This window comes from Saccopteryx bilineata, chromosome 1 (genome assembly GCF_036850765.1).
Source record: "Saccopteryx bilineata isolate mSacBil1 chromosome 1, mSacBil1_pri_phased_curated, whole genome shotgun sequence".
Lineage (NCBI taxonomy): Eukaryota > Metazoa > Chordata > Mammalia > Chiroptera > Emballonuridae > Saccopteryx > Saccopteryx bilineata.
In genome coordinates, this window is record NC_089490.1 from 146,544,229 (window position 1) to 146,570,875 (window position 26,647).

The 26,647-nt window shown below is 41.2% G+C and overlaps 1 protein-coding gene across 1 annotated transcript; it reads right to left on the reverse strand.

Moving 5' to 3' along the window:
• Positions 1 to 11,807: 11,807 nt before the first annotated feature.
• Positions 11,808 to 25,650, reverse strand: LOC136333116 (zinc finger protein 709-like). Its single transcript, XM_066272060.1, has 5 exons — positions 25,490 to 25,650; positions 18,153 to 18,377; positions 16,215 to 16,341; positions 15,945 to 16,005; positions 11,808 to 15,062 (listed from the first exon to the last, which is right to left on the reverse strand). The coding sequence occupies exons 2-5, from the start codon at positions 18,258 to 18,260 to the stop codon at positions 13,352 to 13,354; spliced, it is 2,007 nt and encodes a 668-aa protein (XP_066128157.1). The 5' UTR covers positions 18,261 to 18,377; positions 25,490 to 25,650; the 3' UTR covers positions 11,808 to 13,351.
• Between the last annotated feature and the right edge of the window lie 997 nt (positions 25,651 to 26,647).

Genomic DNA, 26,647 nt, shown 5'->3' on the forward strand with positions numbered 1-26,647 from the left:
GAGCATCTAATTTAGTGGGGGGGGGGGGAACTATATTAAAAAATACATTAAAAAACAAATAAAATTGAAAAAACACAGAGATAATGTAATATTAACTTTGATAATGGAATCAGGGAAAGTCACTCTATGGAAATAGTATTTTGTAGGAAATCTGAAAGGTGCTCATGAATTATTCAAAAGTTGAGAATCTTTACATTGATTTTGAAGGGTGGGCTGTCTAGAATAACAGTCAGGTTTATACAAGATATTAGCACTGACAAGTGACTTTAGGGGACACCGAGATAGCAGTGGATTATTTGGGGAATCTTTGGTTCAGCACGGCACCTGGTTGCTGTGAGTTGAGTCATCGATGTTAGCCCAATGTGGTGAGTTGGCAGGTAGACTGAGTATAAGGTTGAAGTTACATTCTACTGATTCTTTGGGACTTTCTAGTTCATTATGGTTATTTGAAGCCAGGGAAATGGATGGGATGACCTGGAGAAGTGTGTGGATATAGAAGAGATGTGAGATCAGGACTGACTTCTAGGAAGCACCAATTGTGTCAAGTCAGATAAAGGAGCTGAGATTAACAGGGAGGAGGAGGAGGACCAAAAAAGAGAGTGGGAGGGTGATAAAAATGATGATTATAGTTGAAGTCGTGCAAAAAAAAAAAAACCCTATGTGATGGAAATGTGGTGTTTCTGAGTTGTTTTTTACAAACTAGAGAATATTTGACTAATGATGGGACTTCAGTGTGCAAGTGAAAGTGCATATTGAAGAATGACAGGGACATGATTTCATTGAGTGCAAGGGAACAGGTATATGTGTGGCTGACATTCATAAAGATGGAAAGAAGGAATCATACTCAGAGGAAGATAGTGGATGAAGTGGTCTGGAATTGACACTGGGTAATGACCTGGAGCTTTCATCCTCTACTCATACCTGCTTGATGTCCCAGGATCTGGTTCTCAATACGTGGTGCCTGTCCTAGCAGCATCAGCATCACCTGCGAACACTGAAGAATGCAAATTCTTGGCCCTGCCCACCAGGCCTACCTGGGTTGAGGTCCAGAAAATTGAGTTTTAACTACTTTCCAGATGACTGTGATGAACAGACACAGTTCTCCAGAAAAAGGGTGATGGAGGATCCAAATGAACTGAGGCTTTATCTCCCATTTCATTCAAACTTTAAATTTTGTTTTCAAAGGGAAATCTCAAATGAACTACGATGCCCCAGACTGTAGAGACAACTCCTTTTATCCAAGACTAAGCAGAGACGTCGTGAAAGGTCTGCACTTCCTATGAGGCTGACCAGCTGCATTTTCAAGAGGCCAGTCACCAGGATAACTTCCCATCCTGGCAATGAGGTCAGGCGCAGGCAACGAGAGGAGACCTGTGGGCAGCACCAGCAAGTCCGTGCATACAGGAGGCTGCAGAGGCTTCAGGCCCGCAGCACCAAGGGAGAACTTTTCAGTACTTTGGATGTCACAAATACCATAGATATAATTGCACCGCGAAATGCAGGTGGAAACCCAGGCCATGCTGGTCCTGGGTGTCTATGCAGCAGCCCAGAGCCCACCCCTGCATGCTCTTCCCATTGGGCAGAAATGATCCCAGGCACCGGTCTCTGTGTCCCTCAGTTTCTGTGCAGACAGCAGGTTGCCCCTGGGGATAACTGGAGACAGACTCTAAAAGTGAAAAAGGCAAGAGAGAGACTGGTTGTGGCCTTGAGGGCAGGCAGGCTGGCCAGGGAGGCAGAGAGCCAGGAGCCAAAAAGGATGTTGTAAAACCTGGATGAAAATTAGAAGGTCATGCTGAAAACATCCTGTCATGTGATTTTCGGGAAGTGGTCACCAGGCGACCACCCTTGGTATACTTGTTTCTCTTAATGTCAATCCTGTTTCTTGCTCTGAACTACGATGCCTTGTTATATTAAAATTATGTGTTATCAAACTCTTGAGAGATTTGGTTTCATGTGACAAGAAATTCTTGTCCCTGTACTTTCTGTTCCCCATTTTTTATTTTAAATTCTGCAGAGCTAGCTTTGAGATTAATCAGTTATAATATTTTCTTATAATAGGCTAAAGGAAAAGATATCACTTATGGTACAGAGGTGTTTTTTTGTTTTGTTTTTTGTGATGGAGACAGAGGGACAAACAGGGAGGGAGAGAGACAAGAAGCATCAATTAATTCTTCATTGTAGCACCTTAGTTGTTCATTGATTGCTTTCTCATATGTGACCCCTCTTGACCGAGGGGCTACAGCAGACCAAGTGACCCCTTGCTCGAGCCAGTGATGTTGGGCTCAAGCTGGTGAGCCTTGCTCAAACCAGAAGAACCCACACTCAAGCTGGCAACCTTGGGGTCTCGAACCTGGGTCCTCCGAGTCCCAGTCCGACACTCTTTTCACTGCACCACCGCCTGATCAGGCCAGAGGTTTTTATTTTTATTTTTTATTTCTCTGAAGTTGGAAATGGAAGGCAGCCAGACTTCCACATGCGCCCGACCGGGATCCACCTGGCATGCCCACCAGGGGGCGATGCTCTGCCCATCTTGGAACGTCACTCTGCCGCAATCAGAGCCATTCTAGCGCCTGAGACAGAGGCCACAGAGCCATCCTCAGCGCCAGGGCCATCTTTGCTCCAATGGAGCCTTGGCTGTGGGAGGGGAAGAGAGAGACAGAGAGGGAGAGGGGGAGGGGTGGAAAAGCAGATGGGCGTTTCTCCTGTGTACCCTGGCCAGGAATCGAACCTGGGACTCCTGCACGCCAGGCCGATGCTCTACCACTGAGCCAACTAGCCAGGGCCCAGAGGTTTTTTTAATGGTAGATTAATTTGATTCCATACAAATCTGATTATATTGTTAGGTTTTTTTTTCTTTTATTTCATTCTAACATAAATTGCATCTTATTTTTTTTAGTTTTTTGGGGGGCCAAATGCTAATTCAGACATAAGACATTATAATTTAATTAGCACTCATGCTACCTGTTACATCCTTACCTGTTACAAAAAGTTGCCTAGGTGATTTGTTTAGAGTTAACCTTAGATTCTTAAGAAGGAAATATTGTCTGAGAGCATTTTACACAAAGAACCTTGGCCCTGACACTAGGTCCTGAGTTAAGAAACTTGTTCATCTGATCACAGCATAGGGCACATTATAATCTTTCAATCAAAAGGTGATGAACAGTATTTGGTGGAAAAAAATGTCATATTACAGGAGCAAGATAAAACTATTCTTTCACCAGGTCAAGACAGAAAATGAGGGATCAGATTTTAGAATGATTTGGCATTTTCTGGACTTCCTTGACTTTTTTTTTTTAATAAATTTTTATTAATGGTAATGGGATGACATTAATAAATCAGGGTACATATATTTAAAGAAAACATGTCTAGGTTATTTTGTCATTAAATTATGTTGCATACCCCTCGCCCAAAGTCAGATTGTCCTCCGCCACCCTCTATCTAGTTCTCTGTGCCCCTCCCCCTCCCCCTAACTCTCTCCCTCCCTCCCTCCCTCCCTCCCTCCCATGTCCTCCCTCCCCCCACCCCTGGTAACCACCACACTCTTGTCCATGTCTCTTAGTCTCGTTTTTATGTTCCACCAATGTATGGAATCATGTAGTTCTTGTTTTTTTCTGATTTACTTATTTCACTCCGTATAATGTTATCAAGATCCCACCATTTTGCTGTAAATGATCTGATGTCATCATTTCTTATGGCTGAGTAGTATTCCATAGTGTATATGTGCCACATCTTCTTTATCCAGTCTTCTATTGAAGGGCTTTTTGGTTGTTTCCATGTCTTGGCCACTGTGAACAGTGCTGCAATGAACATGGGGCTACATGTGTCTTTACGTATCAAAGTTTCTGAGGTTTTGGGGTATATTCCCAGTAGAGGGATTGCTGGGTCATAAGGTAGTTCTATTTTCAGTTTTTTGAGGAACCACCATACTTTCCTCCATAATGGTTGTACTGTCCCACCAACAGTGGATGAGAGTTCCCTTTTCTCCGCAGCCTCTCCAACATTTGCTATTACCCGTCTTGTTGATAATAGCTAATCTAACAGGGGTGAGGTGGTATCTCATTGTAGTTTTGATTTGCATTTCTCTAATAACTAATGAAGCTGAGCATCTTTTCATATATCTGTTGGCCATTTGTATCTCTTCCTGGGAGAAGTGTCTGTTCATGTCCTCTTCCCATTTTTTTATTGGATTGTTTGTTTGTTGTTGAGTTTTATGAGTTCTTTGTAAATTTTGGATATTAGGCCCTTATCTGAGCTGTTGTTTGAAAATATCATTTCCCATTTAGTTGGCTGTCTGTTTATTTTGATATCAGTTTCTCTTGCTGAGCAAAAACTTTTAATTCTGATGTAGTCCCATTCATTTATCTTTGCCTTCACTTCTCTTGCCATTGGAGTCAAGTTCATAAAATGTTCTTTAAAACCCAGGTCCATGATTTTAGTACCTATGTCTTCTTCTATGTACTTTATTGTTTCAGGTCTTATATTTAGGTCTTTGATCCATTTTGAATTAATTTTAGTACACGGGGACAGGCTGTAGTTGAGTTTCATTCTTTTGCATGTGGCTTTCCAGTTTTCCCAACACCATTTGTTGAAGAGGCTTTCTTTTCTCCATTGTGTGTTGTTGGCCCCTTTATCAAAGATTATTTGACCATATATATGTGGTTTTATTTCTGGGCTTTCTATTCTGTTCCATTGGTCTGAGGGTCTATTTTTCTGCCAATACCATGCTGTTTTGATTATCGTGGCCCTATAATATAGTTTAAAGTTAGGTATTGTAATGCCCCCAGCTTCATTCTTTTTCCTTAGGATTGTTTTGGCTATTCGGGGTTTTTTATAGTTCCATATAAATCTGATGATTTTTTGTTCCATTTCTTTAAAAAATCTCATAGGAATTTTGATGGGAATTGCATTAAATTTATATATTGCTTTGGGTAATATGGCCATTTTGATTATATTTATTCTTCCTATCCAAGAACAAGGAATATTTTTCCATCTCATTGTGTCTTTTTCTATTTCTCTTAATAATGCCTTGTAGTTTTCGTTATATAGGTCCTTTACATTCTTTGTTATGTTTATTCCTAGGTATTTTTTTTGTTGTTGTTGCAATCGTGAAGGGGATTATTTTTTTGAGTTCGTTTTCTAATATTTCATTGTTGGCATATAGAAAGGCTATGGACTTTTGTATGTTAATTTTGTATCCTGCGACCTTACTGTATTGGTTTATTGTTTCTAATAATCTTTTTGTGGAGTCCTTCGGGTTTTCTATGTATAGGATCATATCAGCAAAAAGTGATACTTTTACTTCTTCTTTTCCGATATGGATGCCTTTTATTTCTTTGTCTTGTCTGATTGCTCTGGCCAGAACTTCTAGCACCACGTTGAATAAGAGTGGAGAGAGTGGACAACCCTGTCTTGTTCCTGATTTAAGGTAGAAAATAATATTGTCCTGTGGGTTTTTTTTTAATTTTATTTATTCATTATAGAGAGGAGAGAGAGAGAGAGAGAGAGAGAGAGAGAGAGAGAGAGAGAGAGAGAGAAAGAAGGGGGGAGGAACAGGGAGCATCAACTCTCATATGTGCTTTGACCGGGCAAGCCCAGGGTTTTGAACCGGCAACCTCAGCATTTCCAGGTTGACGCTTTATCCACTGCGCCACCACAGGTCAGGCTGGACTTCCTTGACTTTTGATCAGAGTTCTGGGTTAGAGGGAGGAGGAGGAGGAAGGGTGATGTCACTCACATGGCCAATGGAATTCAAGCACAGGACCCTTTATGGAACAAGTAGAGCCAGGTATACACAGGGTTCTTGCATATCAGAGCTGGAGTTCCAAGAAGTGAGACTGTGTGAGGTCACAGTGTAGAAGCAACTGACAGGGTTTGGGAAGAACTGGGAGAATATAGTGGGTGGACGTCAGGGGTGGCCAGGACATGACCTGCCCGTCATTTGTATAGTGCTTGTGTCTGTGCCTGGACATATCTACTTCTCCAATTTTATTAACATGAGCTAATTTCTTCCTTCATTGGCTCTTTTTCTCCCTCTTCTTATATTCAGTTAAATTATTTCTCTTAAGTTAATTTTAGTCATTTGTCTCCCTTGCATTTAAGTTATTCCTGACTGATTCTCAGATGCAGATTGATTTCAGTAAGTTACATGGAAAAATAAAGGTGATCAGATGAGATCACTGGGAACCTGGGAAATTTAAAGATGACATTTAAAAGAAGAGCATGGTCAATGCTCTTCAGGACATCCATATGGTAAGCCATTAACATCTAGGATTTTTAAGATAGGTACTAAAAGGTTTTGATGGTTTGAGTGAGAATGAATGAAAAACCATGCGCTAATTCAGTTTTTCAATAGCAGCTCCAGGTAGTGCCTGCATTCCTTGGCTTCTGGCAGCTCAACTCCAATCTCTGCCTCTATGCTCCACGTGGTCTTCCCTCACATCTGTGCCCTCCCTTTTTTTCATAAGGACCCAATCACTGGATTTAAGGCCCCACCTTAAACCCAGGATGAGTTCACCTTCATATCTTTAATCACATCTGCAAAGACCCAATATTTACATAAAGTCAAATTCTGAGGTTCTGGCTAGACATGAATCCACCTCCTCTCTACTCAACTGGAGGTGGTGGGAGATCCATCTTGGAAGCGACCCTCTTGTGCCTGGTGACATCCAAAAGGGTTACATCAGCATCAGTACACAGTCAGCCTTCATGGCTCAGTCAGATCTGAGTGGCAGCAATATTTCAGGGGTTGTTTTCCTCAAGTACTTGATTCAATCAAAGAAATCATAATGTAATTTCAAAACTGTGATGTTATTTTTTACATTTATACAAGAGAAATTTTACAAAGTGAAATAAGAATTTTTGAACACCAACCAAACAAAAACAAAAGTAATATTTCAAAATATTTTTTCTCATCATGTTAACAAAAATGGCACAGTAAGGAGCTTGTTAGTCTCTCCTCTGGAGCAACAACTGAGCTGGACAAAACTATCAGAATCAAATTCTTCACAACTGTGGAACAGAATTAAAAACTTAGAGCATTAAGGACAGTAATTATTAAAAAAAAGTTGCTGAATTTGGGTAAGAGCATTGTGGCCTCTTTGGTCACTGCCATTCCCCAGCACAGCATGGTTGCAAGGATGGGAGTCCAGATTCCTGTGCAGCTCCCTGAAGCCAGGAGATGACGTTGACCTTGTCTCTTTAATATAGGGTGATTACATGACTGGATGGCAGTGACCTGTCCATTGGTTTCCTGAGGCACCAGAACACAGTGACTTTCCAGATGGTGTCATTATTTGCAAAAGATTTAGGCATGCTACTGGTAGCTGCTTGGGGCAAAAGATGGTGGAAAGGGCAAGCAGTAGCTAGACCCTTAAACCTACAAACTGGTGGGTGAGGGAGTTTCTTAGGGAAAGGGAAATTTAGGAACAGCCGGGCTCCTGAGGGACTCCTAGAGCTAAGACAAGGTAGGTCATCTCCTTTGACATTGGTGGGTTTGAGGCTACTGTGAAATGTGCTTCTTGTTGCAGGACTGATGTTTATGCAACACTGGAGATTACTGTTTGAGGGGCCAGTTCCTTGAGACATGGGCTGTGGGTTCTGTCCCTTCACCTCAGCCACCTGGGGTTGCAACAGAAAATTTCCAGAGTAGGACAGGTATTACATTTAAACATGTTCCCCAAAGAGCAGGTACAGAGTCAGCTTGAAATGGGAAACTTGAGAGCTGGAAATGGTGTTGCCCAGGTAGCTCAGTTGGTTAGAACATCATCCCAATAGGCCAAGGTTGCAGGTTCAATCCCCGGTCAGGGCACATACAAGAATCAACCAATGAATGCATAGATAAGTGGAACAAGTTGATGTTTCTCTCCTTCTCTTTCTCTCTAAAAAAAAAAAGAATAATAATAATAATAATAATAATAAAGGTTGCACAAGAGCTGGAAATGTCCTTAAGACCTGCCCTGGGAAGACACGAAGCAGATGCCCTAGGACAGATCAGGATATACTCAGGTTGACCTCACCTGTAGAGACCTGTTAGACTCATCTCTGCTTCAGACCACTACATTTCCTGATATGATCTCAAAGGTAGTTGCCGGGAACCCAATCACTGTCTCACCAGTTGTGTGAATAAAGGCAGGGGTTGCCCTACAGTGCATTTCCTACCATCAGATTTGGTACCAAGAAAGTCCTGCTGTGGCCCGTTTCCTTCCCCAGACCTTTCAGTTCTTTCTAAGAAAAACCCTCAGGTGGTGGAAGGAAGTGTTTCACATGTAACAATCTAAGTCAGGAGAGTTTAACATTTTTCCAGCAAGTGAAGATATTTCTGTTTTATATGTTTTAGGTATTTATACATACTGTTTTAAGAGGAGTTGTGAGTTTCCACGAATACATAGTTATGCCACCATCAAGATGAAACCACTCCATCGGCCCAATGGAGCACTCTCGCAGCCCCTGTTTACATAGAACCCTATCTTGAATTCTGAGATGATTCAGGTTCCTCTGTCTTTGCTTTTTCCAGAATGTCATAAGGGGAATGCCATTTTGCCTTAGGAAGCTTGTTTAGAAACTGATGCCACATTTGTAAAAATGCATAATTGTACAAATCTAGCAGCTTTCTTCTGAGTTTAAAATTTCTGACATTGCCTATGGAGGGAACATATGCCTTCAGAAAGGAGATTTCACTATTATGAGTTATGTGAATTTGGGTAAGACTTGTGCTTATTTTCTTCATTTGCATGATGGGATGACAGAAGATACACACACACACACTTTTTTTCCAACAGATACATTGGCCCATCACTAAGACAGTGATGGCAGACAAGAAAAATTCCTTGAATTTTGCCTAACCTTTACATTACTGACCTTTACATGGCTACAGATTATGAGGGCTCACAGGTTAGTATCATCAGGTGTCCTGCAAGTCCCAATACCTTCTCAGAGAAGCCTCTGGTTAGCAAGTCTGAGAGTTCTGCATTCATGACCCAAGGCAAAGCATGTGAAAGCAAGTGTGTTATTCACTTCTGTTTGTGAGAGAGGGACATTAAGTGTACTTGTGAGTTTTCACAAATGTATAGCAATACTTCTATCAAAAGGACACAATTGTGGTTCCCATTTGGATAAAAAACCTATAAAAAGTTACTTAAGTCTAAAACACATGAAGAATATTTTATTTCCTTTGCTCTTTAAAAAAACTTCAAGCTGTTACCTGTATTTTTCAGCCTTCCATCAAATGTGCTGGAAGTCTGAGCACATGGAATGAACCTTGTGAACAGCAGACTGACTGTGGGGCTGCGCGGATCATGAAACAAAGCCTTCGGCTACTCCTGCAAGAGAAAGGGGCTGCGACATTTTCCATCTCTCCTATTATATTCAATTAGAATATGACTCACAATGACACCCTCTTTGAAAGTCACCTCAATTGTTCCTTGAATGATTGCTTTTACATACCCACACCTCTTGTGGTTGTTCCCACTGGGGAATATTACTGTACACATATAATAAACTCAAGATGAAACTTGAACAGTGTAGATGAACGTAACTCTTTCAATTAGGAGGACTCCATAGTGTAATGGGAGATAGTTGGTGTCACTCAGTGTGTGACAGCAGCAAAATGAACATGTCAAGCCCTGGCTGGTGGCACAGTGGATAAAGTGCCACCCCGAGAGCGCTGAGGTTGCTGGTTGGAGCCCCACTCAGGGCTTGACCCTGAGGGCACTGGCTTGACACTCAAGGTCACTGGTTTGAGCCCCAGTGAAGGAACATATGAAAAACCAATAGCAGAACTAAGTGAGGCAACAAATTGATGCTTTGCCCTTTCTCCCTTCCTCTGTCTCTCAAAAAAAAAGAAAGAAAATGTCAAATAGTATAAGATGGTAAATATTTAAAGTTCAGTGAAAATCCTTTCAAATGGATTAAACACAAAAAGACACCCCAAATATCTGTGGCCAAAATCAATACGAAGTCTTAAATTCTACAAAACAATGTCCAAATGCATGGCCACCTTATATACACACATTTCTAACAACTGCATAAATAAAGACAGACCATGTCTCTATTGTTATCTCTATGGTGAGTTTTTACTGTGTATCAGTGAAAGCAGGACATTCTACACCACTGGGCTCTATTTATTTCCACCCCCAAGCAGTTCCTGAAACAGTGTTTAAGCTGTATTAGATGGTCGACATCCAAGCAAAAACGACATCCTCGCTGAGACTCCTATACATATACACACACACCCCATCATCCCTATTATGTCACATCAGTTTTTACTTTCCTTCATTGCCCCTATTTTCTTATAAATTAAAGCTTTACCATTTGTTAACTATCATTTCCCACAGAAATATAAGCACCTGGACTGCAATGCAGGTTTATCTCATGTCACATATCTGAATCCTACAGGGTCTTGTTTGTGCTGAATCGACTACAATGACTGTAAAGTGCATGGCAATGGGGATGTGAAAACAACATCAAGAGTACAGTCTGAGCCTGACCAGGCGGTGGCACAGTGGATAGAGTATCGGACTGTGATGCTGAGGACCCAGGTTCGAGACCCTGAGGTCGCCAGCTCGAGTGCAGGCTCATCTGGTTTGAGCAAAGCTCACCAGCTTGGACCCAAGGTCGCTGGCTCCAGCAAGGGATTACTCGGTCTGCTGAAGGCCGGTGGTCAAGGCACATATGAGAAAGCAATCAATGAACAACTAAGGTGTTGTAACGCACAATGAAAAACTAATGATTGATGCTTCTCATCTCTCTCCATTCTTGTCTATCCCTACCTATCCCTCTCTCTGACTCTCTGTCTCTGAAAAAAAAAAAAAAAAGGCACAGTCTGAGCAAGAAAGGTCCTATTGGGCCAGTGGTCCTGTCTTTCTCCCTTGTTAGGTTTGTGTTCTCTCACAATTTACCATTACTCAAGGCAAAATGTGATATTAATATAATGTGGTATACTAAGAAGTGAATTTATATATTTTAACTGACCTACATCATGGTAAATGGCATAACACACCATGGGAGGTACATCAGTGTTCAGATAATAAGTATCAAAGCCATAGGCTCTTTCAGAGGACAAAGAGCTGTATTCATTGCATGGCCAAATCCTATCCTGTGGAAAGGAAAGATGTCACACACCTCTTCATTAAAGCTATTAGGTGACGATGATCCACCATGACTAAAAAAATATTTTATAACCATGTCTCACAAAATGGCAAAAGTGACAATTTCGAATTCTAAAAGTGGCCAACACTACCCTCTTCTTATTGATGTGACTCACTGGGGCTTCTTACAAATTAAGTGCAACCCACTACATTACCTTCTAGAAAATAAGGTTTATGATTACGAGTAACATGATACATTTATCTCCTCAGAACACGCAATATACAAAAATGTCTTGGTGCCTTGACTAGCCATAAGATCATCTATCACCGGCCAAATCCTAGAGAAGTCTTGATCAACCTTTTATGTTCCAACCCACAGTCAAGTGTACTCTGTGGTCATTCTTATTACTAGAATTCATTAGACCCTTCACTTTGACTACAGCCTTGATCATACAGTAACAGGCAAGAGGGCAATGAATAAATCATAATTTATGGTTTTGATATTAAGATTGAATGGCAGTATCATGACAAAAACTGTAACTATATAAAAAAAACACAAAATATGCCTTAGAAAAAATGACCTGAATGTGAATGCACATAATAAAATTAATCCATAAAGTATAATAATAAATGAAGAGAATTACAAAGTTAATTTGAAAATCCATTATTATAGGACATTTAAATATATCTTCTCAGAAAATAAAAAACACAATATTTGATAATATATAAGAGCTTAGAAAACAGTTACTAAAATACTGTTATGAAGCACCTATAGAAGTGTTCATTTCACAAGAAAATAAAAGAAGGTTCAATCACATACAATCAAACAGGATCAAAAACACACTGAGGGATTCCATGCAGCTACATGTTAACAGTTAGCACCCAGTCTTCCTGACAGGTGGCCCTCTTTCTGACAGCACCACTGCAGACGTCATGGACAATCAGGACAGCATACTCACTAGCACTGTTAACAGTATAAGGTGTTTCTTACACAAATTAGACCTATATGGATATAGTTTAGAGAAAAGGGGAATTAGACATAAGCATGTCTGAATCAGTTTCCCGGCGGACACAAGAAAGCGGACAGAAAAATCCAAGCTCTGCTGGGTCTTTGATGTGGATTTTGTGAAGACATTGATGGAAACCTGCACCTCTCAGAAATAGACATCACATAGTTGTTGGTGGTTTTGAGGTCAGTCTTGACTGAAAGGAGAAAGAATACAGAATAGGCTGGAAAACTCTGATGCTCAAGCTCCTATGTCTGTCTGTTTGAATCTTGGCTCTACAATCTAATGCCTTCTTTGTTTTTGCCTTACGAATCTCATGCAAGTGAGGCAACTATGGAATACCATAAAGGAGATGAATTTTGGAAAATTAAGGTCCCACCATTACCTAAGGGGAGGGAAAAGCTTCAGCTCTTGACCTTGTTGCCCTATCACAGGTCCCTCTTCTTAATTCAAAGTCTACTCACAAACATCAGTACAAAGGAAGAACAAAAAACAAAGATCCAAATATGAAAGTAATTCACACATAACTATTGTTTCCTAAATTGGCATACATAAAATTTATTCCAACTATTTATTAGTATAGAAAACAAAAAAAGATTCCTATTTTACCACCCAAAAAAGGAGCTTTGTCAGAGGGAATGGTAGAATATATATAATGGACTAGGGACAGAGAGGACAGCCACAGCCACTGGGAAAACCCAAATACCAAACTGTCATTCTTCAATGACCCTGTAAAACAGCAAATAAAGCATTAAAATAAGATATTTAACCTAACTGCTTATAAAAAATATACTGCAATTCACCCATGTATCTAACAGGTTTCAAAATAGAAAATATTAAATGTTTAAGCACTCCCTATTGATTGTATGAACTACTGTTGAAAGACTCATTGTTATCTCATGCAAGTGTTCCTTTCTGAAAGTAATTAGTAAAAATCCACAGTCCAATGATGAAGTAGAGAAAGGAGTTCAATAAACACAATATATTTACAATAAAACGACAACTCTTCCATGTTGAAAACTTTCTGGTACATTATACATGGATTCAGTTCTATCAAGCTTTCTCATATTATTTACATTTTCATTTCTTTTTTGGAGGGAATTTTCACTTGTAACAATGTGGATCAATTCAAATCTTTCCCACACTGTTTACACTCAAGAGTTGTTTATCCAGTGGGTGCTTTTATGCTTTTGAAAGGAACTGAGACAACTGAGCCTTTCCCAAATTCTGCACATTAACGTTTTTCTCTAGTGTAAATTTTCACATTTGGAAAGGTTGTATGATAAATGAAGACTTTTCCAAATTGCTGACTTTAACAGTGTTCTCTTCACTATGAATTCTTTCATGTTTTCGAAGATACCGGAGACAAGTAAATGCTTTAGTACATTTCTTACATACATATGGTTTCTCTCCAGTGTGATTTCTTTCATGTGTTTGAAAACTCTGATAACATTTGAAAGCTTTCCCACATTCCTTACATTCATAAGGTTTCTCTCCAGTGTGAGTTTTTTCATGTGTCTGTAAAGAGCTGGGATCTCTGAAGGCTTTCCCACATTCCTTACATTCGAAGGGTTTCTCTCCAGTGTGATTTCTTTCATGTTTCTGAAGATCGCTGGGATATCTAAATGTTTTATTACATTTTTTACATTTATAAGGTTTCTTCCCAGTATGATTTATTTCATGTTTTCGAAGATAATGAAGACAACTGAAGGCTTTACTACATTTTTTACAGACATAGGGTTTCTCCCCAGTGTGATTACTTTCATGAGTTTGGAAACTTTGGTAACATCTGTAGGATTTCCCACACTCCTTACATTCATATGGTTTCTCTCCAGTATGAATTCTTTCATGTATTCGTAAGGAACTGAGATATCTATAGGCTTTCCCACATTCCTTACATTCATAGGTTTTCTCCCCAGTATGTGTCCTTTTGTGATATCGAAGAGAACTGGGATAACCAAATGTTTTGTTACATATTTTACACTCATAGGGTTTCACTCCAGTGTGATTTCTTTCATGTATTTGGACACATTGATGAGAGCTGAAAGCTTTGCCACATTCCTTACATTCATAGTGTTTCTCTCCAATATGAGTTCTTTGATGTGTTTGTAAGGAAGTGGGATCTCTGTAGGCTTTACTACATTCCATACATTCAAAGGGTTTCTCACCAGTATGATTTCTTTCATGTTTCTGAAGATCACTGGGATACCTAAATGTTTTACTGCATTTTTTACATTCATAGGGTTTCTTTCCAGTGTGGTTTCTTTCATGTTTTCGAAGATAACGAAGACAACTAAATGTTTTACCACATTCCTTACATACATATGGTTTCACTTCTCTGTGATTTCTTTCATGTCTTCGAAAACTTTGATAACATATGAAGGCTTTTCCACACTCCTTACACTCATAGGGCTTCTCTCCAGTAAATTTACTTTCATGTCTTCGATAATTTTGATAATATCTGAAGGTTTTCCCACACTCCTTGCATTCATAGGGTTTCTCTCCAGTGTGAATTCTCTCATGACGTCGAAGAGAACTGAGATAACTGAAGGCTTTGCCACATTGTTTACATTTATAAGGTTTTTCTCCAGTGTGGGATCTTTCATGTATTTGAAGTGAAGTTAAAGAACTAAATATTTTTCCACATTCTTTACATTCATAGGCTTTTGCTCCATTGTGATTTCTTTCACATCTGTCAAAACACTGGAGAAAACCGAAGGCTCTCCCACATATGTCATAATTATATAGCTTGTCTCCACTATTTTGATACTCAGACGGCTTATTTCCAGTGTGACAACTGATGTGCATATTACTGGATGAATGATGCACAAAGACTTTTCCACACACACTGTATTTCCACGGTTTTACTTCAGAAGTTTTCTTCTTCTGATTGAGATTTGAAAAAAGGTTGACGTTGTCTCCACATCGACTACCTTTTTCTCCTTTACAAAGTCTCTCTAATTTTGGATTTCTGTAAATATTGAGAAGCACATTACTAATTTTTTTTTTCATTAATGATTTTTAAATTCTTAGTAAAATATCTGAACCATATTTTCATGATTTATAACAAAATTTTAGGTTTCCCCCTTCTCTGAATGAATGATTTAAAACTTAATTCCTGCCCTGGCCGGTTGGCTCAGTGGTAGAGTGTCGGCCTGGTGTGCAAGAGTCCCGGGTTTGATTCCCAGCCAGGGCACACAGGAGAAGTGCCCATTTGCTTCTCCACCCCTCCCCCTCTCCTTCCTCTCTGTCTTTCTCTTCCCCTCCCGCAGCCAAGGCTCCATTGGAGCAAAAATGGCCCCGGGCGCTGAGGATGGCCACTCTGCCTCAGGCGCTAGAATGGCTCTGGATGCAACAGAGTGACGCCCCAGAGGGGCAGAGCAGCGCCCCCTGGTGGGCATGCTGAGTGGATCCCAGCTGGGCGGATCCCGGCTGGGCGCACGCGGGAGTCTGTCTGACTGCCTCCCCGTTTCCAGCTTTGGAAAAATGAAAAAGAAAAAAAATAAATAAAAATAAAAAAATTAAATAAATAAAACTTAATTCCTATATTGAATGCTTTGCAAGGAGTTCACCTTTGCTACTATCACAACAGTGATATTCATATACAGATATTCAATACTACTTATCACAACAGTGATATTCATATACAGATATTAAATACTCTTTCCCATGTTAATTATTTTTCAAACACTGAATATCTCTGTTATATGTTAAAAAAGTAATTTGGTGGAAATTTTCTGATAAGTAATAAATTTGAAGCAAAAGTTATTTTGGTTGCTTCTTTTTAAATTTGGTAGAATAACAGGTTTCTCAGGTAAGATAGTGCTTGCTTTCTATTCTAAGTGAGACTCACCTGCGTTTTTTCCTTTGGTTTTTGTACTGATCTTCAATATCATAATCTTCCCATTTCTTTCCTACAATGCAGACCCAGAAAATTGATTCCAAGCTATTGGAAATTAGAGAAAACCTAAGATTCTAGTTTCTGTGATGAGCTCTGATCCTGGTTGGTTTATTTTACAATGTCCTCCCCTTCCACATTATACATTTGAGAATAATGTTGATGGCCAAGAAACACTTGTTCTTTAACTGAAAAAAAAAAATGAAGGTAACTTGTCATCCTTACCTATTGAAACCAGGTTCCTGAAGGTTTCCTGCATCACATCTCTGTAGAGTTTCTTCTGTGGAGAATCCAATAAAGCCCATTCCTCCATACTAAAGTTCACTGCCACGTCCTCAAAGGCCACCGAGTCCTAAAACACCCCAAGTATGTGTAGAGTAGGATGAGTGAGACTCACAGCACTGGACACCCAGCTTCCATTTATAGGAAGGTTATGTGTGCGTCTCCTGTCTCCCAACATTTATTCTATGATTTGATCATAAGAAACTCCCTGTCTATACTTGCTGGATCATAAATTTACCAGCATCTTGAGCACATGCAAATTATTTACACACTCTTACTATAATAACATTACAACTTATATTTTTTTCTGATGGCAGTGTTCAGAGAATATATGGAAATCAAAGAATTGTTATTCAAATGAAACAAACATTAACATTTTAAGACCATCAATTTTTGTGAAAAACATTCTTTCATCTCCTTCCTCACTGCCCACCATTTACAGCCCTCCATGAGGCAGACGTTAACATCTCTAATGAGGTTTCAATAAATAAAAAACACAGTAAAGAACTACAAGTTGGGCCTGGCCGGTTGGCTCAGTGGTAGAGCGTCGGCCTGGCGTACCGAGGTCCCGGGTTCGATTCCCGGCCAGGGCACACAGGAGAAGCGCCCATCTGCTTCTCCACCCCTCCCCCTCTCCTTCCTCTCCGTCTCTCTCTTCCCCTCCCGCAGCGAGGCTCCATTGGAGCACAGATGGCCCGGGCACTGGGGATGGCTCCTTGGCCTCTGCCCCAGGTGCTAGAGAGGCTCTGGTCGCAACAGAGCGATGCCCCAGAGGGGCAGAACATCACCCCCTGGTGGGCGTGCCGGGTGGATCCCGGTCGGGCGCATGCGGGAGTCTGTCTGACTGTCTCTCTCCCTTTCCAGCTTCAGAAAAATTAAAAAAAAAAAAAAAAAAAAGAACTACAAGTTTTTTGTTCTAGTCCCATCACCAAACATGAGAATCCAGGAGGTCTGTGGAAATTTAACTTGTAACAAAGCCCTGCTAAGCCCTAGCTGGGTAGCTCATTTGTTTAGACCAGTGGTCAGCAAACTCATTAGTCAACAGAGCCAAATATCAATAGTACAACAATTGAAATTTCTTTTGAGAGCCAAAAATTTTAAACTTAAACTATATAGGTAGATATATTCCTTATCGAGGTAGCACCTGCACGTGGTATTATGTGGAGGAGCCACACTCAAGGGGCCAAAGAGCCGCATGTGGCTCGCGAGCCACAGTTTGCCAACCAGGGGGTTAGACCATTGTCCCAACATGACAAGGTTGCGGGTTTGATCCCTGGGCAGAGCACAAAGAAGCAACCAATAAATGCATAGATAAGTAAAACAACAAATGGGTGTTTTTCCCTCTCTTCTTTCTTCTCTCTCTCTCTCAGATCAATTAAAAACCTAAAAAAGAAAAGCAAAATTAAAAAAAAAGAAAGGAAACAAAGCCCAGCTGACCTAAATTCCCCTGGGACATTAGAATTAACCATATGCAGCTGGCTGAGTGGAAATATTCCTATAGAGAAGCCCTGCTCTTACCTGATGGGATATTTATCACAGATTCAATCCTGCCTTTTTCTTTGTCTGAACTGATGGGTTAGCAAGTTACTTGGAACTTAGAGCTCAGGTGTTAGGAAGAAGGCATGACAACTTATACCACCCATCCCTTCTCTCCTGGGCCTCAGAGCTGCCCCTTGGCACACACAGCACACACACCGAGGGGCTAACATGCCCAAAGAGCTCTTTCCAGCACAACCATGTCTATCTTGGGTGCTGCTGACACTGAGGAAAGGTTAAGAGCTTTCGGCTGCAAGGGGATTTATTAATATCCAGACATCCTCACTGGTGTGATGATGAACTTGCTTATTATGTAAATGTATGTAAAAATATGCAAACACCTACCATACATTCTCCACAGGAGGGAGTGTTTCCTGACCAGCCAATCCAGAGCCTGCCCTCCTTTGTGTCATTCCCAAGCTCCTGGTGAAGGAGAGCATGACAGCTCAGCATGGGAACCCATCAGCTGATGACAGCACACACCTCATGGGGCATAGAACGGCTCATTACTGTCACAGTTGAGGTGTCTGCACAGAGTAAAGCAGGCCTCTCAAGAGGACATTAAACAGCCTGTGAGAGAAAAAATGGGACATGGACATGTTTTATGTGGGGATAGGGTGAACCAAGGTGAGAGTCCACACACAAGGGCAGGAGCTCATGAGGATTCAATCACTTGCTGCCACAAGGAGGGCACTTTAAGGCCTTCTTATCACTGTGTACAGATGCGGGCACAGGGGAAAGAACAGGAACAGGCTCGAAAGCTGTCAGCCATCAATCATCAGAATTGGAGCAGTAGACTGATGGTTTCTGGTTCGTACTGCAGTAACTTAGAAGTTGTCGTTCCCATACTCACCAGAAAAAAGTTTAAAAACTTGACTTCTTTTCTTAGATTTATCAGAGAATTTAGGTCACAGGGCAATCCAGTGTCATCAAAATTGGGAAAGAAAAAGTAAACCTAACATTTAGAAAAATGTCCCAAATATGCTGTTTTTAACATGGCCTATGCTAAAAAATAAAAAAATAAAAAATTATTTCAGCAAAGTCTCATGCAAAGACAAAAAATAAATAAAAAAGAACAATAAAACAGAACACAATATCCATAATTTCTAGGTACCTTCTTCAAATAGAAGGTTAAATACGCCTGATGGGCATATCAGAAGAACACAAAAGACAGAAAGGAACAGAAGAAACCAGGAAAGTAATAATAACTGAGATTTTCCTAAAATTAACAGTGACACACTCTATGTCCAGGATGGTCGGAGAACCCTAACCACGATGAACAACAGAAGGGCACAGCCAAGTGTCTCATATTCAACCCAGACAACAATCAAAGAGAGAACACAGTGAAAGAAGCCCGGGGGGAAAACACCTTATAGGCAGGTAAATTTTAGCATTTTTTTAAATTTAGAAATTAAACTTATGGGGTAACATTGAGCAATAACAGTACACAGGCTTTAGGTAAACACCTCTATAGCATTTGAACAGTTGATTGAGTTGTGTGAAAAATTAGAATTAAATCAGACTTCTTTTCAAAGACCACACAAGCAAGAAGAGAGTAGAAGAAAGTATTTAAACTTGTGAAAGAAAAAAAAATCACCTAAAACTTTCTTAGGCTATAATTGAGGAAATTTGTCACTAGTTTCTTTGATTAAAATGTTCAGAAACTCATCAGAAAGATTGTAAAAAATGTGGCATATTAGAAAAAAAATAAATGAAGGTCAAGTATCTTTTCTACTTGTTATCAAAAAATAGATAATATTTTGTTTACAATATTAGAAATTATGCATTTGAGTAACTGAAATAAATGACTGCAATGTGACAAGGGACAGGCAGGTAGAGTTGGGGGTAGCTGGTATGAGACACGGGAACAACCAGTGAAGCAGCACAGTGTGACTTGACAAAGGTGGTGGCTTAGTTATAAATGTATTCTGTAAACTCAAGGACAACCACTAAGAATTTTCTAAAATATATGTGCATTTGATTTAAGCGAGAAAAAGAAATCATGTCTAATGCTCAATTAAAGCAGAGCTGAAGACCAACTGCAGCTGAGAGGGTTAAAATAAGGCCTGAACAGAACAGATAGCCAAATCTATGGTAGCAGAGTGGGTACCAGTTGCTGAGCAGATTGAGTAATTTCCATAATGTTGGGAGTTGGGCACAGGGGTTTATTTGCCATGTCCACATCCTCAAGTTTGTGGTAACCCACCATGAAGAGTCATTCATTCCAGGTTTCAGATCAGACCAAACTCAGCTGTTCAAAGGGGGATAATCACTTGTTTCTAAAGGTTTCTTTTAACAGTTTTCAATCCTTGAAGGCCCAGTTTAATTTACACTGAGCCATATTAACTAATTTAACTAAGGAGTAGAATCCACAGGGTCCATTTTGTAAAGCCATGTAGGTGAAGACTGAATTTAAATTCATGAGTTATTGGTTCAGAGCTGTCCTGCTCAATATGGGATATCTTAGGACAATGGATGCTATGTCTATGAGAACAGGTGAGTACACCATATTATAATCAGTAACTCCCCTAAGATTATGAAGTTCCTCACTTCAGTTTACTGTGATCCTAGGTAAAAACTGTAATTTGAGAACGAGCGTTGAGTAATTGTGTATATGGGTTTGTCAATTACTGTTACAGGGGTTGGCAACATTATCTTAGACTAGAGGCTCAAAAGCCAAGAATCCCTTTTATCATTTGTGTTATGCAAATTCTTTTAGTATATTTTAGATTTCCAATTGGGTCAAATTGTGGACCTTTTTAAATACCTGTTTTCTCCTTTTTTCCTTTCTTATGTCCTTTCCTGTATTGTATTTTAGGTCACTGGGTAAACTTCTGGTAAGTGGATGTCGTCTTGACACTGGTATTTGTAAATTTTTCTTCTAGAGCAGTGGTCCTCAACCCCCAGGCCGCGGGCCGGTACCGGTCCGTGGGCCATTTGGTACCAGTCCGCAGAGAAAGAATAAATAACTTACATTATTTCCGTTTTATTTATATTTAAGTCTGAACGATGTTTTATTTTTTTAAAAAGACCAGATTCCCTCTGTTACATCCGTCTAAGACTCGCTCTTGACGCTTGTCTCGGTCACGTGATACATTTATCTCACCCTAAAGGCCAGTTGAAAATATTTTATGACATTAAACTGGTCCATGGCCCAAAAAAGGTTGGGGAACCACTGCTCTAGAGGACCTCAAATCAGAGCCATTAGAGTTAGAGGCTTCCCCCATGGAAATGGCTGCTATACAGAATTTAAGGACCCTGGGCTTACGTCTGGTTTGAACTAATCTCCTTGCTGTGTCACAGTGAGATTGTGGGTGTCCCCAATAGCCCAGAAGGTCAGGATCCTGTACTGTAGTAGAGGTAGAGCCAGCAAGAACAGGGGTACTTAAGGGCCCTGGTTGAGCCTTCGGGTATTAGGAAACCTACCACTTATGAGCTGCCTTTTACTGTCTCTTATCTTTCTCTCTGAAATACCTGGTCTTTAAAAACTGACCATCTGATGAGATCACTTCATTTATGGGGTGTAATCATTCTTGTACCCCCCCTAGATCCACCCTACTGTGAACATGACCCCAACCTCATTCATACCTTCATGCTAGAGACATAAATAGGGCCTCACCAGGGGTGGTGGACAGAGCATTGACCTGAGACACTGAGGACTCAGGTTCAAAGCCCTGAAGTCGCTGGCTTGAGCGGGGGCTCATCCAGCTTGAACACAGGGTTGCCAGCTTGAGCGTGGGGTTGCCAGCTTGAACTTGGGGTCACCAGTTTGAGCATGGGATCATCAACATCTGAAAATTGCTGACTTGAGCCCAAAGGTTGCTGGCTCTGGAAGCCCAAGGTTGCTGGCTTGAGCAAGGGGTCATGGCTTGGCTTGAGCACCCCCCATCTCACCAAAGCATGCATGAGAAGCAATCAATAAACAACTGAAGTGCCACAACTATGACTTGATGCTTCTCATCTTTCTCCCTTTCTGTCTCTCACGCGAAAAAAAAAAGAGAAAAGAATAGAAAAGAGGAGAAAAGACAAAAACAGGTTCCAGCCAAGATATATTAAACCCTAGGACCACCTTAAGAAGGGTCCCATTCCCATACTCCTGCTCCCAAAGGATGAGTGAGGTATTACATAAAGTATCAACCCAGCGTCCTATGTATACAGAACCCAGGCTCAGTGATGTCAACAATACAACCCGGGGCAACACAGCCCTGGGGAGGGGTTCCCCAGCAAGCAGCAGCTCACAGAGCAGGAGCACCCAGGCTCTCAGCAGCCTGACAGGTAAGAAGGACGGGGAAAGGGAGGGGTGAGGCTGAAGTTTCCAGGAGTCAAAAATCCAATATGTGGTGCCTGGGCACTCACAACAAGAACTACAAGTATGAAAAATAGGTGTGTGCACTGGCTTGTTTTTATACAAAGTCACACTAACAGGATGAGCAAGAAGTAATCAAAACAGGTCAGTTGAGGATGGATGGAGTTAGATCAAAGGAGAGGGACAGGATATGTAGGCATGACTTTCTTAAATTTGCTTCCTCTCAGTAACTTAAAAACATTTTCCCATTCATTATTTAAAACAAGAAGAGACATTTATATACACCATATTTCCTATGATGTATCAGCATTATTAATCAACTTTACCTTTTAAAATTACTGTTTTTAACTTTTCTACATAGGAAACCACTTCAAAAGTTAAGCCTTTAAAAACTTAAACGAGATAAAACTACAGAGTACAAAAAATTTACAAACTCCTTTTCAACTAAAAAAACGGAACAAGACAAAAAACAAGGGCAAATTAAAACATTTTTTTCATCTACCACATTTCACACTCTGGGTATTTTTCAAGAATGAATAACAGAGTAAATGCATCAGGGGTCTGCAATGTAGCCCTACACTAGAAATTTCAAATTTTTAGCTAAGTTTTGATATGTTTCCTCATATCAGTGAAAATCAAAATCCATTCAAATAGGAACTTATTTACTTTAGGAATAGGACAGCCATTTACATGTCAAAGTTCTCCAGGGGCAGGCATAAAACTGACCTAAAATGAGAAAAGCATCTGAGAACTTGAAACATTTACCTAATATCTTCAAGTTCTCTTGCCTGAATGGAAATAAATTTTTATTTTTTGCACAATCAATATTGCCTTATTCAGATAATTTCCCTCAATCAGGTTATATTTTAAAAGTCCAAGTGCTAATGGAAATGTGAACCAAAGGGCTGCAATATTCAAGGGAAAAAAGAATCTAATCAAAAGAATCAACAACATTGGAATCAAAACAGAGAAGCAGCCTATTTCCCTACAGTTAAGGGGAAAAACCACATTGAGAAAGTTGAACATAATCACAAACTAAGGGTCCAGAGACCCCTGCGGAGACAGAACCCCTAGAGAGGGAAGGGCACTCAGGACACCTGAGCAGCCCCAGGAATAAACATGGAACTCCAACACACTCCCCTCATGTGAGCATGAAAGCGCTCCCTCCACCAGGCTTCCACTCGTGCAAGTGAGAAACCTCTCAGCCTGATTCAGTTTAAGGTCCTGAGCCAAGTAAACTCCCCAATTCCTCCAAACTTTGTCCAGCAGTCAGAATCCCTGCACTTTACAGACTTTCTCAATGTGCAGAAATGACATTTTCAGTGCACCCACAATGCGGATCCAAAACAAACCTAAGGTCAAAAAATGTCTAGGCCTAAGAAACTATAACCCCAAAATGGACATCATCACCCCCTTCAAATCCCATGTGCATGTGCACCCCCAGCTTCCCAGGGCTGTAGCTTGTCTCAGGGCACAGGATCCTTCCATGGTAGGTGTGAGCAGGTAGGACACCTGCAGGGGACGGCTCCCCAGAAGATTAACTGGTCCTTCCAGCACTTCCCCTTGCAGGCTCAAGGGGTTTTACCCGAAGTCACTGACCATGGGCCTCTGACCTCCACTGGTCTTGCTCCGCACTGCTACTGATATTTTAAACAAGAAAAGCCCAATGCTTACTTTTAAACAAAAGCCCAGTGCTTAAAGGATCCACCAAAATCACATAAACCCAGCCCTGTGTAGAAAGGAAGGAAGAAAACGATAAGGATCTTTTACTAGTTCAATGAGAAAACTTGTAATACCTGTTATTTTCAGGAAAATGTCAGTTAATTGTATTTTCAGTAAAAATAATTGGTTGGTAAATAATCATAGATGAATGGTTCTACTCACCAAATCTAAACCCTGCAATTTCATTTCAAAACACCCAAAAGTAAAACACAGACCTCAGAAATTTACTACATCTGCTTAAGGGAATATAGAGTGAAAGAAAATTCTATACAAAGGGAATGTAATACCTGAATATTTTATTTTTCTGAAATTCATCTCTTTCTTGCCTGTTTGAAACCATTTAATCTTGTGTTTCAAGCCTCTATTGATTAAATATATTTTATTCCTACTAAAAAACAAAGACTTAATCAATGCATCTCAAGGTGACAGGCAGTGTGATGGTACAGATCACCCAGGAAAGTTTCCAAAGAGGAACCTCTATCCAAAGAAATTGTCAGAAGATGTCCAAACCAGGAAGGAGCCTGGGGGAGAGGAACGGGGATTTCAAGTAATCTGATTTCAAGGAATTTAGGTTTTCATTCTGGTTGTTCTCGGCTTTCCTCTCGTGTAAAATATTCACAGACACGCCCCCCCCCCAAGACAAATCTTTTAAATATTGAGACTTGTCCCAGAAAGAGCTAAGTTGGAGCTCAACCCTGTAGGGTTGTGGATCTGAGACCCTGGTTCGCAAACATTTGGAAAACTCAGAACAAAAACAGTCCTCCTGGGAACACTAAATCGACTGATGTCGAGTTAAGAAATGTCCCTGTAGAAAACATTTTATTATTGCTGTTTATTTGATCTAAACAGAGTATATGCCAAACAGCAAGATCTCAACAGACCAAGAAAAATGCTTCTCAGTAAAAGACCCTTGCAATTTTCTTTCTATCTGCAGTTTTTTTTTTTTAAGCATTTGTAATTAAAGAGCCTAAGGAAGATGACGTGACTGTAGGAGAATGCAAGGTGGGGACTGGATTACAGGATATTTAACAAGATTATGGGCTTGCTCCCTTGACTGGCTACGTTTCCAAGATGTCTGGAAAAGACGCATTTCAAAGGTGTGCTAACCTAGATGCACAAGAACAATAGACAAGGCTTGCTTAAGGAACAGATAAACCTTTTGCTAAAGGAGTTGTGTGCCTGGGGTAGAACGACTGACCAGGACCTGCCCAGTTAGGAACCTAAGATCTGAGCGCCTTCTCGGGTTACTTTTGCTTAGATTTATTACAGCGCCCCTTCCCCCCCCCCCCCCACACACAGTGGGGGACTTCGGCTCCTCCCACAAATGCACCCCGGAGACCAAGTCACAGTCGTCCCCCGATGACCCTCCCCGTGGTCACCGCACCACCTGGGGAGACGCGGCTGCGGGCGCAGAGCTGCCCAGAGAGGACTGGCGAAGCCGCGCGCAGTGACCCGACAGGACGCCTGGGGTCCCAGCTGCCGCCCAGCACCTATGCTGCGTGCCAGAGGAGACAAGGTCCGAGCAGCGCCCCAATGAACGAGGGTCCTCAGACTCCCAAGTGACAGGAGGTGGCCAGTCCCGCCACAGCCGGTTTCAACTGGTTCCAACCAGCCCGTCCTCCCGTCACCGCACGGATCCTTCATGCATACTCACCATTCTAGGTTTCCTGGGTCTCCCTGAGTTCTTCCTACGACTCCCAAGACTACTGCAGATCACAGCGCGACAAACGTTGCAGTAGACCCTCTAGGGACCGTGAGGGGTGGGCGACGGGGGACACTAAATACTTCTGCAACCAGAAGGGGTGTAAATACCGTTGCGGCACGTTGCCCCACCCACTTGGCCCAGCGCGCTCTTGATTGGACAGGTCCCAAGACTGAGTGACAGCCAGAGGGAGAACCTTGGCTCCGCTGAACCAGCCTCCCTTGGTGAACCGGAAACTGACCCAGATTAGGATATTTACCCTAAACAGAATTTTTTCTAATCCTGGGGCAGCCAGTGTAGTTTTCCCCAAATTCTTTGTGAAGGCGAGGGCACAGTGTGCACAGGGAATCCTGATTCAGTTCCCAGATGGATCAACGCCAAGGCACACTGGAAACAAGAGGGTCTTCTGTCCTCTGGCAGTGGTCCCCTTTTCTGGGGCACGGACCGGTTTAATGTCAGAAAACATTTTCAGGGACCAGCCTTTAGGGTGGGACGGATAAATTTATCAAGTGACCAAGACAAGCGTCTAGAGTGATACATCCGTCAAGCGTTAGACGGATGTAACAGAGGGAATCTGGTCATTTTTAAAAAATAAAACATTGTTCAGATTTAAATATAAATAAAATGGAAATAATGTAAGTTATTTATTCTTTTTCTGCGGACCGGTACCAAATGGCCCACGGACCAGTACCAGTCCGTGGCCTGGGGGTTGGGGACCACTGCTCTATGGGTCAGGGGCTTGGCGGTAAATCTGGGAGATCACTCATAAAACTGTGACCTTTGTGTAGAAATGCAGACACTGAAATAATAACCTCACTATCTATAATTGAGTCTGGCTCCCTTTCGTCTTTGATCCTTTCAAGCCTTGAACATTTCAACCATCTCTTCCCCACCCCCACTCATTCTGTCCTTAAGAGAAAGAATCCCAGAGCACTAGGCTCTGATGGGAAGTTAAAACCCCCAAGCAACGGCCTGGGTGCAAGGACTCTTCTCAGTCTAACCACAGGGTGTGAGATGTGTTCGGTACATTCTCAGATGTACATTTCACACTTAGCCTGTGTCCTTAGAGAACTTTAAAATGCAACCAACATCTCTCTGTTCCTGTCTGTC

Excerpts from the sequence above, each read along its gene's own strand:
- LOC136333116 (XM_066272060.1), bottom strand. The coding sequence starts at position 18,260 with ATGCTGAGCTGTCATGCTCTCCTTCACCAGGAGCTTGGGAATGACACA. Across the intron at positions 16,006-16,214 it reads CAGGAACCTGGTTTCAATAG|GAAAGAAATGGGAAGATTAT; the intron begins GTAAGGATGACA and ends TCTGCATTGTAG. Across the intron at positions 15,063-15,944 it reads AACCAAAGGAAAAAACGCAG|AAATCCAAAATTAGAGAGAC; the intron begins GTGAGTCTCACT and ends CAATATTTACAG.